Genomic DNA, 19353 nt, shown 5'->3' on the forward strand with positions numbered 1-19353 from the left:
CGCTTTTAAAAGTTAATTTCAAGGCTGAGCTATTCCGGCGTTTCAACGTTGAAGGGTTTATGAGGGCGGCGAACTGTGGCGAAGCCAACAGGTAATAAGACGTTTCTCTACCCAGTTCTGGCTTTCAGCTGCGACTTTGCATTTTAAACACACAACAAATTTGTTGGGAGTTTGTTCTGGCTTTTGTGTATATATTTTTTTTGTGTGTTGACAACTTTTTCAGGGCTGTGAAAATAGCATCAATAAGCTTAAATAAGCCCCAGCCACAGCCACAGCGACTCGGAAGATGGCATCACAAGTCGTCCTGGGACACTCCTCCTCGACTGGCTTAACCAGAGAGTACGTGGGGGTTTTTGTGTGTGTTTTTTGTAATGAGATTTTCGGCAGCTCTCAACATGCACATGTGAGCTGGGTATATTTTAGTACACATACTATATATAAAACGGATTCTAAGTAATTGTGTGCTGGCGAGTGGGCGTTAATTAAGTGCCAGGGCATGCAGCTAGGACTCGCAGGAAAAGGAAGAAACCAAAATGCCAAAACGCAACTCAATCTCAATCTCAACTCAAGTTCATTTTGCATTCTTACCAGTGGTTGTGGGTGGTGGTGTTATTTTTATTTTGTGTAGTTTTTGCATATAAATATTTTGCAGCTAAGCTCAATTTGCAGGTCTTAGCATTCATTCAGTTTTATCTTTTGTATTTGCTTGTATAATTTACAAAAGGGTTTTCTGTTTTCTGTTTTTTGGGTTCTGTTTTCTGTTGAAGATTTCTACCATTTTTGTGGTTGGTGGTGCAGTGTTAATCGTCCTCTTTTCATTAGGTTAAGCAAAATAATTACGGATACTGAATATACTGACAGGTGCTGAGGGCTCTAAACAAGTGTTGTGGTTTGTAGTAGTTAGTGCTCTATGCGTTAGTTTATTTGGTTAATTGCTTTTAATTAAATTTGCTGTGTGGCTTTTGGTTTAGTTCATTCATTTAGTAGTGTTTTGTCCAGTTTGTGTGGGGTGTGTCAAAGCTTTGATAATGCGACACCGATATTGTGGCTAATAGTGGGAAAGATATGGAAGAGATATTAGAGAAAGAGAGAGAGAGATTATATAGAGGTGTACGATGCAGATGTCAGATTTAAGTATAAGGTGTCCATTAAGTGAGAGCCAAATAATGATCAGACACAGCTAGCAGCAAGGCACAGTTGGGGGTTTCGTGAGGATAAACAGGAAATGCATAGAGTCAGAGACACAGAGTGAGGAATAGAGGGAAGAGTAGATAGAAGAAATCGGTAAGAGAGATTCCTGGCAGGAGATCCTTTGGGAAAATTATAAGGCTTAACATCTAACTTAGAGGGACCTGGGAAAATATATATGGTGACATGAAATAAATCCCAGAAACTAAAGGTTTTTATCTTAATGATTATTCATTTTTAAATTGGAAAGTAACTAATGTCTAAGAAGGGTCCTTGTTTTGTTCTAAAGTAAGTCATTAAAGAAAACCTAGAACTGCCAAGCTGAAAAGTTATATATTTTGAATATCAATATTTATTTATAAAATGTATTTTGGTTTTTAAAAAATATAAAAAATTTATCTTTTATTATTTATATTACTTCATGTCACCCCCTTGGATTTTCTCTTTGTAAAACAACACCCAAAATTATTTTTAGCAACCAAGAACTTTTTGTAAATCCCCAATACTCACGTCGCGATCCCATACGCTTGTGCTGCTCGGTGCCCAGGCTCATCGTCCTTCCCAGCTCCCCGCGCACAGCCTTCAAGGATTTCAAGATCTCATCCGGATCGCGTCGAGCCACAGACGAACGTCGCCGGCCCACCAAATAGGAGGTGGGCGGCGTGGCCATGGCGTCCTCCTCTTGCAGCCGCTTTTGTTCGGCATCCTGGAAGCTCGATCGACGCGAACCCGGCAATGAGCGCGAGAAGTCCTTGCCCAGCTGGTAGACCTCCACCTCCATGGTCTCCGACTGCGAGGAGCCACGCCGTGAGCCCGCAATCCAGGCATGATCCGGATGCAGCAGCGATGTCCCATCTCCGATGGAGTCTACGTCATCGGAGATGGAGCGCTGCATATTATAGTCTCGCCTCAGCAGCCGGGTTACATCGCCGCAGGGAGCACCAGCTCCTGCAGCAATGGAGCCGCGTGGCGACACGCTCGGAGACTTGCTAATACTAATGCCACGCAATCCCTTGGTATCCTCCAGGCGACACCAGATGGCCTGGTCATCGAGGAAGGCCTGCTGCAGCTCTATGCTGCATTCGCCCAGAAAGATGGACTCGGTATGCGGGACCAAGTCCCACAATTGTATGTCTATGTAGCGATCCATTAGGGTGTCGGCCTTCACATGGCCAAAGGTCAGGGTGGCGTTCCAAATGGGATTCTGGGTGGGGCGACTCACCTCCGTCTGTTGAACGCTGCCATCGCCGCTGTAAAGGAAAAGGTAGGAGATATATTTTGATTGGAAAATATAAAAAGAAAAATAAGAAAGAATTTCCACTAACCATTTGGGCAGAATTCGGACCTTGGCATACGCTTCGGGCAGGTTGCCGTGTCCATAGGCCTCGTCCCTCAAGGCCAGGTCATCGCCGGCCATCAGGGAGACTACGAGCTCGTGGCGCTCCGCATGATACCAGACCTGGATCTGGACGCGACCGGTGACCAGCTTCTCGCGGGCAATTTGCTCCTGCGGCGAAGCAAAAGCTCGTTAGTACAGCGGTCACGCTATCTTCGACTCGCAAAGCCTCCCGTTGCTATTTATTTCAACGCTTAACAATCGCTAGGAATATGTCTAGATATACTAGATTTGATACAAGTCTAGATTTAATATATGTCTATGGTTTTTGTGCCTAAACAAAAGCGTATTTGTGCCGCCTGGCCTCTATTTACATTTACTTTTTGCATTTACATTTACAATTCTTCGGCTGGCTGGCTTCTGTTTTTGTTCTGTGTAAGTGTGTGTGGGTGTGCGTGTGAGAGTGTGTGTGTACAAAACTGAACAACAAATTAAAGCAATCAAAACGTAAATAAAACTAATTAAACGAGTGAGAACGAAGGGGTGGCTGGGTGGTTTCTGCTGGTGAAACTACACATACTACAACGCACTATTCTCCCTTAGGGAAAAGCACACATAAATATAATGCAAATTATGATGTTCGCATGTGTTTTCTATTTACAAAAGGAAGCACTGGGATGCAGAGGATGCAGAGATGCACACACACATGCACAGATGATAAACAAAAGGGAACCGCAAATGCAATCTGCTTCAGGGGGCGCTGGGCTCTACTCTGTGTTGTCTCTAGTGTTGTATGGTTTTTGTACGGGCCTCGAAAGCGGAAGTCATTGCGGCCCAGTTGCGCATGAAGGTCCTGGCGATTGTTGCTGCCGGTGCTAGTTATATGTGCACCGAGAAGAAAGTTGTACAATTTTATGTGATTGTAAAACTACTAATAATAATACAAATAAATAAGTATATTATATTCTTGAAGCTGCAGTCATTCAGGAGCTGTATTCCTAACTCAAAAATCTATCAGTTTTTTAAATAGTAATACTTTACAACTTATCACTTAAAGACGCCATCTTGCTAGCTCTCTTAAACTATTCTATAATAAAAACAAACAAAATATATATATCCTTGGAGCTGCAGACACTTAGGAGATTTACTCCTAACTAAAGAAACTATAAGTATATTAGTCTTGCTTGATTTATCACTTCAAGGCACCTTCCTATAAACTCCTTTTTAACTATTTAAATTGTATTTTTCCAAGTGCCGAATAGTTGGTAATGGCGCGTACCTTCATAACATATTCATGGCGTGTACATGCGCAGCAGCAGTAGTGGCAATAATAACAACAACATCTACAGCTCTGGCATCGCCGAATTGACTTTCTCCATGGCGGATCTGCAGCGGAAGCCGCCATATTGCAATAACATGTAGCAAGCGGAAATGGAAGCCACACATCCACACACACACAGGCACAATCCACATATATATTCCAAAAACTGCGAACTGTTGCTCGCAAAAGTTTTTTACGAGCCAGCAAAAAAAAAAAATTGGATAAAGAAAACTCGAAAAGAAAAATATTACCGCGCGCACACTTCTCATCTGTGGGTGGAAATCGAATTCGTGTTGGGACTCTCTTATAAGGGGCGTTTATTTTTATTTTTATCTACAGGTAAGCAGGCACATGTACTTGCAGGATTATTGGAGTTTATCAGGCATCAAACAGGCGCCGGCGATAAAAGCCTAAGCACTTGAAAAACTTTTCCGAAAAGGAGGCAGGCAGCGGCGGCGGCCTGTCGTCGATAATAATAATGACGAGAGCTCTCAGGTCTCTGTGGGATCTGGGATCCCTTCTTCCTCTGGCCTGTGGAATTGTTGTTAAAAGTTTTCTAATTTTCGACATTTCAAGCATTTTATGCCTCGCAGCTGTCAATTAAAGGGCGACAGGCGAAGGCGACCGCACCTGTTGCTGACAAGTCCGCTGGCTAACCGCGGGGATCCTGCGGGGAGAGAGCCTTGACACCTATATATACATATATCTTATATAGATTTGTCCCCTTTTTCGCTGGAATATACACATATACATATAACTCAAAGTGACACAAAAGTTTTGCGGCAAATAAAGTTGCGTATGAATAATAAACGGAGACATGCCAGTAGTTGGGGTGGAATTAGAAACACAGAGAGAGATAGACACAAATATAGACAAGAACGATACACTAGCCACTAATCGTATACATACAGGGGGTATATACAGGGCGGGGACAAAGTTTCTTGCTTTCGAATTAAATTCATTATGCACATTATGTGTTTAATAAATCAATCAATCAATCGCTCCGCGGGAAGTCAATCAATCTGCAATCAATTTCGATGACAGTCTCGGTTTTGCTTCCTCTCTCTTTTAATTTTTTGTTGCTGTTTTTTTTGTACATAAGTTATATATTTAAGCTTGTTTTGATCTCGTTTTCCGTTACTGTTGCATTAATTTTTGTATTTTTCTGTTACTGTTTCTGTTTATAGCCATAACTCGTGCCAGCTGGGGTTACATTTTGGTTGTTGTTGGTACAGGAAATGAAAATTTAAGTTCGTATACAATCGGTAATCGGTGAATAGTATTTATTTATATAGTATTTGTTTTTGGTTTTTTCTGTTTTGGTTGCGATTGCAGGTCGGTTAGGGAGAAATGCTAATCGGTTTTAGATTAAGATTCAAGATTCAAGAGCCACTAAATGCTAGTCAAACAAATTTGTAGGCTTAGGCGTTAGGTTTTATGCAAATTAGGCAAAATGCAAACAAATCAAACTCGAAAAGGGAAACAAAATGGCAAACTAAGAGTGAATTGAAAAGGAAACTCATATAATTTCTGTGTGGTGTTTATATGTTTCTTTCTGTTCTGTTCTGCGACCCTGGACACAAGTAGTACTAGGACTTTAGAGGCTGTTCAGGAGACCACTCTATAACTAGGCACGAACATCGGGTACATTAGCGCACAATAAGCTTTTGTTTTGAACAAAAAAAGGTAAAAGACTGAAGGTTTGTGTGTGTGGTAATATATAGACAGGGCTTCGCTTTGGTGTGAAACAAATACGACACTATAGTTCATAGATATAGGTATATACGGCAGCGGACAGCGGCATAATTACGGAGAAGAGTCGGGTATTATGCAAAGCCAAACTGAACAGATCCAAAACCAAACGAAACGAAAAGAAACGGGGAAATCGAGGCGAAGGTAAAGGTAAACATTTGCTAAGCGAAAGCCAAACAAAAGCTCATAAATTGACAGAAAGAGTGAGGTAGAGAGACTGAGTGAGGAGGAAAACGGGGCGTATACGTAATAAATAAAATGGAACCAAAGCGAAACCGAAACGGAAACGGAAACCGAAACGCAGCATTACATGAAACAAAAACAAAGAGAAAGCAGCGCACTTTACAATACATATCGATGGGGTCTTTACAAAATGTATATAATATAATATATATATCTTAAAAGAGCCTAGCTATGTTACACACTCGGTCAGGGGGATGATAGTAATTATCATAATAGTTTTCTCTAGCGGGCTTTTCGGGGTGCTAAAAACTGTACAGAGCATGTCTAGATAGGGGCTATCCGAGTAAAGATATATAGTATTTATAGGGGTAGAGGCGGTGGATGCTTAATGTACAGAGAGTACTGTGATACGAGTTGCTTTGTTCATTTACCATTTGACTGATGGCTTCGGTGGGGCTTTCAGTTTCGGTGATTCGGCGGATCTGCGGATGCGGGTCTGCTGCAAAAGCGGCTGCTGTGCGAAAGGATATAAAGCAAGTCCTGGCGAGAGAGAGATTCTCAATTGTTTGCACGCGGTTCTTGTTTTGTTTTGCAGTTTAAATAGAGAGACTTTATTTTTCACATTTCTTTTGTTGCTTGTTTTGTTTGTTAGCAGTTTTTTGTTTCGTTTTTTTTTTTTGTTTAAGTATCTAGCACATTGGTACGCTGGTATACGCATTAGTGACTAATAACTGGATGTATATATATATATTTGATGTATCGTATAGCGCAGATATATATATATATATATAGATTGGGTTACATGCGACAAATTAATCTGCGGTTAGCGGCTAGTGCATGTAATCGCTTATCTTAATCATCAGTTTTTGTTTCACATTTTTCCTCTTACTCACTTCCAGCCCAATGACGTTGTAAAGGTTTTATAAATTTAGTACATAATTCAGTTTACACAGGTATAGTTTACAGTTAGGGTTACAGTTACAGTTACAGTTACGATTAAGGTTAAGGTTACGGTTAAGGTTAAGGTTACTGTTACTGTTACGGTTACAAGTAGGTAGTCTATACAAAGGTGTCGTGATCAAAATCAATGTCAAGTTATCACCCATCTGACAGGAGTTACATAGCTAAAAAGCATCATCTTTGCTTCAAGGTAAACGAGTAAATTCAGTTAGCTCTTTCTAGTTTCGAAAATGATTCGGCACTCTCCACCACTCCACTCCTTCATTCACTTAAAAACGAGTCTGCTATGTTATGTTATGTACGAGTAGGTGGGCTCCATAGTGTTCTCCTTCGTTTCCGTTTCCGCTTTCAGTTTCTTTGACATTTACAAAACACACAGCTCTAACACCGACATAAAGAGAGGTGGACATACATATACATGTAACTTGTATGCTTTTCGGGTCTACAAACACAACTCTCGGACATGTTATATTGTATATAGTATGTATATATAAGGAGTCTCGGGTACTTTGGTACTTAAAAACACATTAAACATTTCAACAACAAACTACTACTTTTGTTCTGTTATTTTTTGTTCCAATTTGGTTTGGTTTTTATCTGATTTGCTTATATTATAAAGTCAATAATAACATTTAAAACACACACAAATATTTGTTAAACTCTGTTCGCTACAAACTTTGCACTAGTAACATTTATAAAGATTTTTGTCGGTCTATAAACTATATACTATATAAACAGGGAGGGCTATGAAAATCCCCTGACTAGATGCTCAAAAGTATGTAGATTACTGCCTAAGTCCAATGTAAAAATAGGGCAATTAGGGAAGTACAAGTCACGGCATACCTTTGAGCAGCTTGCCAGCAGATTCAGTATTTCAACCCCCTTTCTTGTTGTTAATTATTAACTGGCCCAAGTTCAGACTCAGATTAGGCCATTTTACGAGTATATTTAGTTAGCATAACGCGTCTCTCTGTAGGTTTTTGTTCCTTTGTTATTATTGTATTCGATTCGCAGAGATCGGGGCTCTACGCAAGCGGCTTGTCGGAATTTAGGTTTCTAGGATTTTTAGGGAGTAGCTCATAATTCGTTTTTCTCGAGTGCGAGTTATCATAGACACGAACGTTATCAGTTAAAACTTTATCTTAAAACCCTATTGTTGGTGCTTTGTTCTTACTGTGATCTTCGGCGAGGGCAATTCGATTGCCCCGCAAAGAAGTAGAAAGTTCAACCGAGGAAAAACAGACTTTGAAATAAGGGAAATAATTATGCGATAATGATACGGCCTGTATCGGATCCACATCCTTGAGCATACACATATCTATAACTCGCGGACTATATAGTTAGGTTCGCTAAGGCTTAGTCTCTATATATAGTACGTTAGTTGGGCATGTTAGCAATATATATTTATATATTTTTTTGTAGTTTTTTGTTGCTCGAAATCACTAAGTTCTACCAACACCGAAAAATAAAATGTATATTCAAGTACATCTGGTGGTTATTATGACAAAGAATAGCAATATATGAACACATTTAGCCATTTCGCATGGTTAGTAATTATAATTTGTAGTGGAATATCAACGGAAAACTCAAATGTAAGTTCAAAAATCAAAAGAAAAACACATAGAAATCAGGAAATATATATATATTACTCGGTTAAGCTACGGTAAATATCGGGAATGAATGTGTTTTTGGTAACCAAAAGCAAAAGTTCAAAGGAAATCGTTGAATCAGTGATTAGGAAAGGTGAGTTTTATACGAGTATTTGATATATATACTGATATATATAGCATGGAAGCTGCAATTCAAGTACGAAGAGTTCAATTCGTTTCGTGAGAGCACTTTGTGAAAGCTGAAATCGTGTGGAAAACGGCTGCAAATGCTTAAGCTGCATTTAATAGCTACTTTATATATATATATATAGTATATAGTATGTATGTATCAGTTTGGTTTTTGGTTTTTTGTTTTTGGGTTTTTGCTTTTGGTTGGGACTTAAGTTTGGCTTGCTGCACATAGCTCGGTGTGTTCTCAATTATGCGGTACGTTTTAAATTAATATAGTTTATAGTATATGGTATATGGTATAGTATGTTCACTCTTCCTCGACTGCTGCCGCAGCGCAAGTTCTCTTACTCAAAATGAATAAAACGAAATAGTTTTATACCGGAGTTTTTGGTAATTTCCGTCTAGTTGGCGATGCTGGTGATTTGTCTGTTGTGGTTTCGGGTTCTGTATTTCATTATCATTTTTTTTTTTTTATCATTTGTAACAAGAAACGAGAGCAACAAATGAAAATTATGTAAATGTCATAGCTGGACTTATTTATATATATTATAAGGTGAGATTATGTTGGGTATAATGTACAGGTATTGGGATTTTTTGTATGGGTTTATTTATCATTAATCAAGAATCAACTTACCCGCTATGAGGCCCAGGCCCACGGGTCCGTCTCCGGAACGTCGTGGTCCACTCTGTCCGCCGGCATTACCCGGCGGCAGGTTCTCGTCGAACAAATCGCACATCCGGAAGTCCGTGGCATGCTCCACCAGCAGCTCCACAATGTCCCCGGTGCGGTCCATGATGGAGCAGACCTCCTCGAAGCTCCGGTCGATCAGCGACATGCCATTCCATTCCAGAATCTGAGGAGATTGAAGAAGTAAATATAAAATATATAGCTTGAAGATATTTTTAGTTAACAATTTAATATTAAAATATCTTTTGAATAATATTAAAAGACCAATGAGAGCTTTCAAGGCTCCTTAAGTCTCTAAGAACTATTATTAATTATTCAAAAATCTTATGCCTGTTTTATCTTATCCTCTTTTGATTTATTCACAATTTCAGAAGTAAATATCCCTCACAAAAATCAAATTAACATTGAAAAATTGCTTTTCCCTTAAACAACAAATATTGATATGCCATTTTCACAGTGTTGTCTGTGCTCTCCCAGTATTCGCCCTCCGAATATTGTGTCAGCCGAAGGTCATCAATCATCAGCTATTAATTTCAGGCCTGACAGCTGGCAGCGCGTGCACTGCGGTTGGCCGCACTTCAGCACCCCTTTTGAGGTCCTGCCAGCAATTATTCCAGCCCGGCTTAAATACTTCACCTCCTCCGAGTGGCATGAAATCTCTCTATCCAGTATACCCTCATCCTCACTTACCTTGTCGCCCTGCTGCAGGCCATTCTTCTCTGCTGCTCCGCCGGGCACCGTCCATACAATGTAGGCAAACAGACGGCCATCGGCTCCGGTCTTGCCGCCAACGACGCGCATCCCGAAGCCACGTGCTGTGCAGGATGAGACAACAAGACAACAAAGTAGTCAGATTTAATAATAAGAGCCAGCTCACGCGCTTGGAGATTATGCCAAGAGGCCAGGGAGGGAATAATCAATAGACTGAAGGGAGAGAGAGGTGCTTCAAATGTAACGAAAAATCCGGGGACTGCGACTGGGCACGTACTCCAAGATACAGATACAAATTTCGGGCATGTGGCAACAATTTGCGTTGATTTCATTTGCACTTTGTAGTGGCCAGAAGCCCGTCAAAATAAACCCAACCCGAAACTGAACTGAACTGAGTCCACACGTTGCGTATACGCCATGTCGTCCCGCTCTGTTTGTCGGTGTCTGCAAAGTTTTTTCTGCTTAGTCAGCTCTGAGTTTTCTCTGGATGGATGTGCTTGCTGCTGGTGGAACTACTGCCCGTTCGTAGTATTTTTCTTTTTCCTCAAATTGACACAAATTTATTTGTGCAACATAAACTTGACCCCTTTTAGACATTTATTGCACTTTAAGTGGGGAGGGGCGGAATCTGTTAAGGGAACTCTACATCACTGTAGATTTTTCATTTTGTGCAAATATTATCCATAAGTTTCAATGAAGACTAAAGTTTTGTTGCTTGTTTTTTGGCTACAATGAAACGGGGACTCTGTGAGTACTTAAACTGGGGAACAAAGAGTTTAAATATGCAGCTTTTGTTGAACAGTTTGGAAAGTTTTTAAGTAGAGGAAAAGAACATACAAATATCTGCAGGGAATATAGAACAAGTTTTTGGTAATTTATATTTCTGAATATATGTTTTCATTATTTAAAACTTTAGTTAGATATCTTCTCCTAATTACCTATTCATTAGCTTAACCTCCTCCCTCTTTTGTTTATTTTATTTAACAATTATTTTCTTTTATCTTAAATTATATCTTTTGGCTAAAATGTTACCCTTAAAGCACACTTTGTATCTTAGGAGGCGGTTTTGTTCGGAATGAATCCAAACAATTTAATTAATTTAATTGCAATTTCTGCGGGGGCTGCAGTTCAGTTTCAAGTACTTATCATTTGGCGCAGAAAACTAATTTCAACAATTTGTGCACCCAAAACTTGGCGAAAGCGGATTTCCGCCGCCACTGCCAAGGGCCGCAGGCCAGGCCCAGGACAGACAATGGCCAAGAAAGTTAACCGGCGAGCAGCAGGGGGCTGGAGCAGGGAGCAAGCAGCGATGACAATGAAATGCCGTTGCCAAGGTGAGCTCTCTCCAAAGGAGCTGAAGGTGGAGCTCAAGCTGAAGCTGAAGCTGGCAAGGACACAGCAGGAAGGACAGCTGAGCGGAGTCCAAGTTTTGCGCAGGAAATGGCGGCAAACTTGGATCACCCACCCCTCGCCCCCTCAGTATGCAATAAAATGTTGCGCATCCGTTATCCACCATCCGCCATGTTGATTCAGGCGCATTGATACCCAATTAGGATAAGGCGACATTTTTTCTGCCCCGCCCGCTTCCTGCCGCTGTTTGCTGAGTGTGTTTTAATCAAAACTTTTTTTTTCCCGGCCTTCGCCTAAAGACTGCAATAAAAACGATATAAATAAAACGCAAATCCTTTTGCTGTCAGCGCGAGCAAAAAAGAAAAGGAAAATCAAGGAAACGAGCCTTACATTGAGAATAAATAGGGAAAGCAGATATTTTAGGGCCTTAATGAGTATTTAAACTATAGAAAAATTAATTAAATAATTAAACATTTGGTTACTATTAAATAGATTCAACTTTGCAGACATATAAATTAAATTATAAATAATATTTTCAAGGAAACTTACTTAGTTTTTTCACCCAAAATCCCTTGCCTTGTTTTATTTTCAGTGCTGCTTATTCTTTTGATGACGCAACAGTTTTGGGTTACTCGCGAATGCCGGCCATTTGCCTTTAAGCCAGCACTTAACATGGCCGAAATGCGCGAGCTGAGTGAAATTTTCGATTCGTTTTGGCCATAAAAATCATGGCCCTCCGAACCGAGCTGGGCTAAGCTGAGGTAAGGTCCTCCCTTTTCTTTTTTTTTTGGCTATTTCCAAAGACCTTTGTCTCATTGTTCCACTGCCCAATGTCCGCTGGCCCTTTTCCGTGCGTTTTTACCATTCTTTTGGCCAGGTTCGGGCTTTTATGATACAATTTGTTTGCCGGATGGCCAACGATTTTTTATGCTCCCATCATTGGGATTTAATAAGCCCGAGTCCTGGCCGCACACAAAGGTGTGTTGTTTATGGCCGAAAAGAGGAGATGCCGAGGGGTCAAGGGGTTATTCCTATTTGGGGCATTGGCATCCATTTCTTTTGTTGCCCGAAGGCCATAAATATGCCGGCAAATTGAATCAACATATGCACGTGTCTATGGAGGGCAGGACGTTCTCAGGACGATTTGCACTTTACAAGAAGAATATTCACTTGAAGATTTTCCACTTTAATTGGAAAACTATCTGTCCAAGGCTCTGTTTTCCCTTCCTCCCAGTTTCTTTCTTGCCTTCTTTCTCGCTCTCTCTCTCTGGGGTTTTCTTTGGCAACTTTATAATTTGTGTCCTGACAGTGTCCTTGCTGGGACAGACTCATGCTCCACATCCTGGGTAATGGCATTAACTGAACAAACTTTTAGCTGACACACATTGAACGACTTAATCGATGCACACAGGTGTGCACTGCAGCACACCTTGCATCCTGGGAGCAACCTCGTTTCCCTCTCCTGGGGGTTGTGGGAGGAGTCACAGGAGCGTAAGCGATTTAGTGGCTTCTATCAGTTGCCATAAAAATTGACTCTTAATTAAACTAGCAAAGCGATAGCCATGCAAAAGATAGTGTTAGTCGAGTAACGACCCAGAGTCCTGGCATATCAGCATTTCCCTGGATTAAACTAATAAACCAACTGAAGACGAAGGGCATCCTTTAACAGCAACTAAGTCTGCTCGAGAGCGCCTTATGGAAAAATCCCTCGATTCGAGTGACTTGTGGAGAGGGCGGAGAACTATGAAAAGGCAGCCAGGCGAGCAGAGGCGTAGCCGCCCAAGGATGTGGATGTGGCTTAGGCCACCTGTTGGCCACAGAAACGGAGCACGCAATTCCAGAACCTCTGGTTTCGTGATTCCCTGCAATAAATGGCTGTGTGTGTGTGTGTGTTCGGCTCATGAGGCTGCATAAAATTTCATTAGGCGTGTTAAGGCGCCATTTGCAGAAACACCTGCTCCTTCCCCGTAGGTGAAACTGTGTAGAAACCCACCGGCTCCCTTCCAACGATTAACAGTCGCTATCGGACATCGTTGCGAAACACTTAAAGCTATGCATAATTGAAGGCCCAGCCGCAAATGTCGACTGGAAACAATTCAATTACATGGCCCCATGGCCCCCCATTGGATGGATCTCTTGCTCTCTAATTAAACTTCTCCATTAGCCATGCGAGTGCAGCGGCTAATTAAGCTCACAGGTGCGTTCGTGCACCTGCCAATGTGTGTAATGTTAATGCAAAAAAACTGTAACATGTTTCGGGGTGCAGCGCTGAAATTACAAGGCATTGCCAGGCAGTCAAAGCGGCGTCAGTCGATATTAGAGAAGGTAGAAAATATCGTTATATTTCAATAAATATCGTAATAGCTCAGAGTTTTATAAAACATTTCAAGAAAATACATAAGAAATTTATAAAATGATCTTTAAAATAATTTTAAAATACCATCCTGACATTGCGTGTGTCTTTTAAATATTTTTAAATTCATTAATTTATTTGATGTTTTTAAGATATAAAATATCCTTTCCATTCCCCCGATATAGTACATCCCCAAGTCAATATATCATGGAAATTGCAGCACAGCTGTGCCTCAGCCACAAACCATGTGGCATCGCGTCCCGGCTCCTTGTCGTCGTGATGTGGTTAAGGCGACGCGTTCCTCTGCTCTGGCAGGTACAAGGATAAGGATATAAGGATATACGGCAAATACCAGCAGCGGAGGCAAGCCAAGGAAATGGTTTAGCACATTAAAATTCCACTTGCCTCGCTGCATATCAAATATGCCGGGGTAAGCAGCCACTACACACTGTGCTGCCAGCCGGCTTCTATAGAGACAAGGCTCGCTCCCGAGTGGGTTTAACTCATGATATCGCCTGGATATACCCACATTCCTGCATTAGCTTGCAGCTGCGTGTGCCTGTGCCTCCCATTTGTTGTTGGTTATTGACATTTCTGTTGTTGTTGCTGTTTTTTTTTTTATGATATGCAAATTGAAATTTTATATTAGCAAGCGCACGTCGCACCGGTGGCTAACCGTTGGGAAAAAAGGTAGAAAAACTGTAGGGAAAAACTGGAGGCTGTAGGCTGCCAGCGGCTAGTTATTTTGATTGAAATTATAGGTGGTTGTTAAAGGATTGCCAGGATATCCGGCAGAAGGTCTTAAGTTATAAGGGAATAAGGCTTGCACTTGGTAATCTTTTTATAGAATAGTTTGATTTGGGGTTCTGTTCTAACTAAATTTAGATAAAAAACTAAAAGACTTGATATCTTCTATAACTATTTAAATTTATAATTTTATATGTTATTTTTTTGTATAAATCACAGTTTAAAAAAGCCATAACTAAGTCAAAAATGAATCCATTTTAATTTGGAAAGCTTTTCTATGCTGGTTTTTATTAGGTTTATAAATCTGCTTATTAAAAAAAATGATTAAAAAGTTTTAATTTTTTTCCAATTTCTGAAAATTTTAATGATGGTACCCCTTATCAAATTTTTAAAAAATTGGTAAAAATTTTGGTTTTGGATTTTCTGTTAGACATGGCTAAATCGACTTGGTTTTTTATGCTGATCAAGAATATATATGCAATATAGGGTCGGAAATGAATTCTGCACTGACTAAAATCATAAAACCCTTTAAGAAGATCGGAAATATATGAAAAATACTTCAAAATTCGGAACTTCCTATACATTTGAATATATACTTATTCCCTCCTTTATCTGCAGTCACAAGTCATGGGTACAAGTGTGAAAGGAAACCTTTTAGTTCTGGCCAAAAAAAGATCCCAATTTGCGCCAAACTTTTCACTCTCAACTCACAACTTGAGCCTGCTTGCTGTTCAGCTGCCAGTCTTTTGAAATTTGAATTTTTTCCTGCCACTGTCCTTGGTCGAGAGGAGAGTGCATCTAAGTGTTGAAGCTTTTCACTTTCCCTCAGTTTGCTGGCCATTTTTTATTGCATTCGACTGGCATCCGAGTTGACCATGCATGCATATGCCAAAACATTCGTGGGGCATTATTATTTATGGCCAGCAGGGCGTGAAGTTTTTCATTTTCCCCAGTTGCTTGGTTTTTTTTTTGTTCCTTTTTTTTTTCTTTTTTGCCATTCCAGCCTCGATGGCCTGGTATTTAAATTTGCCTTGGATTCTAATGCCCGGGCTCACGTTCCTCTCGTATTGATTTTCATGCTCCGTGGCTCGCTCCGCTGTCGATAATTAAAAATTCATTTGGCCTGCTCGGCTGCTCTGACTGGCCCCTCGAGGTATGCAACACACAAAAATGCATATAATTAAAATACATGCACAGGAAGCGAGGGAAACAAAAGGGAGAAAGGCAATAAGGACTTGTCACACACACAGGCAGATTCGCAAAACGACATTGGCCAGCAGTGTCGAACAGAAAAGTGATGTGTAATATGAAAAATATATTTTTAAAAATTATAATAATAAAAAAAAAACAAATATCCTTTAAAAAGGATATCATAAAGCTTTATTACTTGTTAAATATATATACAAATTCAAGCCTGTAAAAAGGACAAATAGCCAACACTGTCCTAAAGAGCGGGGTAAAATTGTGGTGTGTCCTTGCCGCTGCAGCTCATGGCTCGTAACTCGTAACTGGGAGCCCGGAGCTCTCGGTGCCTTTATGTCGATGAAATCCTCTCAGTTGCTTAATCTGCTACCAGTCTGCTTCCGCTTTGGGTTTCATTAAGGCCCACGGGGGCCAAACCACATTATCCTTGGCGCCCATCCCGCAACAGTAGCCTCGGATGCCCCTGCACTTTTGCCAGGGGGAATTAAGTAACCCACAGACCAGACCCAAGCCCAGACCCAACCAGGAGGAAGCCCTGCCCCGTCGCTCCGTCGAATTAGCATAACCAAACGTTGTAATGAGTCCTGTTTACTTGCCCATTTCCGGTGCGGTGCCAAGGGCAGGACATCAACCGAAGCCGGATGGAGCGGACAAACAATCCTCACTCACTCTTAGTTTGTGCAGAGGGAAAAATAATATTTCAAGGTCTTTTTAATAGATTGAAGAATTTGAAAAAAAGATTTTTAAAGAAATATTTACCTATTATAACAACAGCAAAAGAATATTTAAAGTTATCTTCAAATCGAAATAAACTTCCCTATTTCTCCCAGTGCACTCTCTCTCTCACACTTGTTCGCCCTATCTCAGCCACACATTAAGGTAAAACCCAGGGGCTTTAGCCCTTAGTGCCTAGTGTGTGCCTTGGGCCCCGGAATCGCAGTCCCTAAGCCCCAAACAAAAACTCACTGCGGTGCGCCTTGTCCGTGGGATCTCGGCGCAGAATGATGCGCCGCTTAGATGCACAAATCGGGCCGGAATCCACGTCGTGTATTACAATTCGAATGGCCTCGCCATCCATGGAAGTCTGTCGACGCGGCGCCTCCAAATCCTCGAGATTGGGCCCGGTAAAGGCCGCCATGGGAGGCGGTATCGATGAGGGTGGCACTGCCGGCAGAGCACCGCGATTCTGCAGCATGGCAATATCGGGTCTAGGGATAAACAAAAAGGATAAACATATATATATATCTAAGGATATATCTACGGAATTAATATAAATACTTACAGCTGCGAACCGCGTCGCCGCATCCGTCGGTCATCGTCGACGGTGAGCACGGGACTGCCCTTGTCCGGCGATCCCGGCGAGTCATCATTCTGTATATCCTCCGAGGCATGTGGCACCCGGAAGGAGGGTCTTCTCGAACCAGGCAGCTGTATGGGCGGCATAATGCCGCCCTCGCCCGGTGATCTCTGCAGCTGAGTGGCAGGAGCGGCACCGGCCTGCACTAGTCCGGGTGCGAACACGTCGTAGGCGGACTTTCTGCGGTTGGAAATCAGGTTTTAGGTGGATCTGGGGAAGTGCTAAGTCTCAGTCTAAGTCTTACCTTCGCGGCATGGCTGGTATACCGAGTCCAGATCCATCTGCTGCCATGCCCAGCGCCGGACCACCGCCACCCATGCTGCCGCCCACGGGTCCGGTCTTCATATCATCATCGTAGCTATGCTGACGCGCCACCCTGGAACCCCTTCGGGACTGCATCCTTGACAGGGGCGCTCCAAAGGGGGGCTCCTGTCCATCGCCACGCGGCGGACTGTTGGAGCGACTGGGTGCCATGCTACGGCCACCTTTGAGTTGCTGCAAAAGGGATAAAGGTTTTCCGGAAAATTCCCAGAAATTCCCAAATCAGTCGAGGTACACACTACTCACCCTTTCCAGCTCCTTTAAGGACGCGGGCGAGACGTCCGAGTGCCGTCGCAGCTCGGGACTGCGTGGCGGGGCTAAGGCGGCACCATTGCTGGGAGCCAGCGTCTGCGTGGAGCTGCCCAGCTTGGCGTCCGAGTGACGTCGCTGCAAGGCCTCCAGCACGGGGACGTCCAGCATGGAGTCCGTCGAGTCCTGGGGAATGCAGACCCGCGAGGCCATTTTCCGCCGGCAAACACTGCACCGCCACATGGTCTGTTGTTGGGTGGGGTGGGTGAAAAGCGGAAAATCAATTTTCATTGCTGTGGCAACGCAGCAGCGTTAATTAAAAGCGCCAGCTAAGCGCCGGCATCTATTTGCGGTCGCACACTGTGCGCTTATATTTATTAGTGCCCCCGAAGAAAACCCATTATGGTGGCCAGCGAAAATAAATATTAATTACTTTCTGAACAAAACTTTTTCGCCCCCGCACGTTGCAGAAAAATTCTATTTCCAGGAAGGACAGCAAAAAAAAGAAGGAGAAAAATCCAGCATCCAGGGCACAGGTGTGCGCCTGCATCATCCCCTCAAGTCCCAGAGTTCTCGAGTCCTTCGCCTCGCTGCATTTTCTGTTCCCCCATTTTCCTTTTTCCGCGGCACACGCCCGCACAGTGCTCGCTACATTTCCACCTGACTGCTGATTCATTTTGCCCAGCGGCTTCAATCGTCATGTGTGTCACCATCGTCTCTTCCGGTCCTCCTATTTCAACCTTTCCCGGTACCCGTTTTCCCACTTTTCCAATGGCTAAGTCTTTGGCGGAAGCTGGCCGCCATTGTAATTAAGTCGAAGCACTCGAAAAAATAAAACGTGAAGTGGTCATTCACAGGTGTAGTTTTATATTTGAACTAATAAAATAACAAGAAAGAAAGCTAACTTCGGCACGCCGAAGTTTGAATACCCTTGCAGATTGGTTTTCATATTTATGTCATAAATTATAATGCCGAAAACAGACACTAAACTGAGTTACATACCATTTTACCTATACTTATTATGTTTGCAGTTTGACAGTTACAGTTATACATTCCCAGCTTTACATTTTCTCTACATCTGATCGCTTCTATGGCTGCTATATGATATAGTTGTCCGACTTTCATAAAATGTATACCAAAATTCTATAATAATAAGTAAAGCTCATATCTCAGAGTAGATGAAAATACATTGAAAAACAACGAAGTTATAATTTTTTCTATTACTTTCCCTATCGTTCCTATGGCAGCTATAAGATATAGTCGTCCGATTGTCATAAAATTTTTACCAAAATTTTGAAATAATACCAGAAGCTCATGTGTCAAAGTAGATTAAAATACGTTGAAAAACAACGAAGTTATAATTTTTTTGATTAATTTCCCGATCGTTCCTATGGCAGCTATAAGATATAGTGGTCCGATTTTCATAAAATTTTTACCAAAATTCTGGAATAATATAAAAAGGCTATATCTCAAAAATGATGGAATAATATTGAAAAACAGCCAAGTTAAAATTATTTTTCTAAAAATTTATTGAACATTTGTATGGCAGCTATATGATATAGTCGTCCGATCCGGCCCGTTCCGACATATATAGCAGTGAGAGTATATAGAAGACTATATGCAAAGTTTCATTCAGATAGCTTTAAAACTGAGGGACTAGTTTGCGTAGAAACGGACAGACGGACGGACAGACGGACAGACGGACAGACGGACGGACAGACGGACAGACGGACATGGCTAGATCGACTCGGCTGTTGATGCTGATCAAGAATATATATACTTTATAGGGTCGGAAACGTCTCCTTCACTGCGTTGCAAACTTCTGACTGAAATTATAATACCCTGCAAGGGTA

General features: G+C 41.8%; 1 protein-coding gene across 2 annotated transcripts in view; it reads right to left on the reverse strand.

Moving 5' to 3' along the window:
* Positions 1–19353, reverse strand: part of Fife (regulating synaptic membrane exocytosis protein fife) — a 65604-nt gene that overhangs the window by 7734 nt on the left and 38517 nt on the right. The window contains exons 6-14 of one of the 2 annotated variants that reach the window (XM_017167364.3): positions 17498–17746; positions 17175–17425; positions 16856–17110; positions 16540–16781; positions 9900–10024; positions 9156–9375; positions 8901–8965; positions 2514–2695; positions 1699–2438 (exon numbers count right to left, since the gene is read on the reverse strand). In XM_017167364.3, the coding sequence (XP_017022853.1) occupies positions 1699–2438; positions 2514–2695; positions 8901–8965; positions 9156–9375; positions 9900–10024; positions 16540–16781; positions 16856–17110; positions 17175–17425; positions 17498–17746 (2329 nt within the window). Of the gene's footprint in view, positions 1–1698; positions 2439–2513; positions 2696–6211; positions 6512–7416; positions 8326–8900; positions 8966–9155; positions 9376–9899; positions 10025–16539; positions 16782–16855; positions 17111–17174; positions 17426–17497; positions 17747–19353 lie in introns of those variants that run through there. The other variant, XM_070285285.1, reaches the window with a different exon arrangement.

The sequence above is a fragment of the Drosophila kikkawai genome, chromosome 3L, assembly GCF_030179895.1.
Source record: "Drosophila kikkawai strain 14028-0561.14 chromosome 3L, DkikHiC1v2, whole genome shotgun sequence".
Classification (NCBI taxonomy): Eukaryota; Metazoa; Arthropoda; class Insecta; order Diptera; family Drosophilidae; genus Drosophila; species Drosophila kikkawai.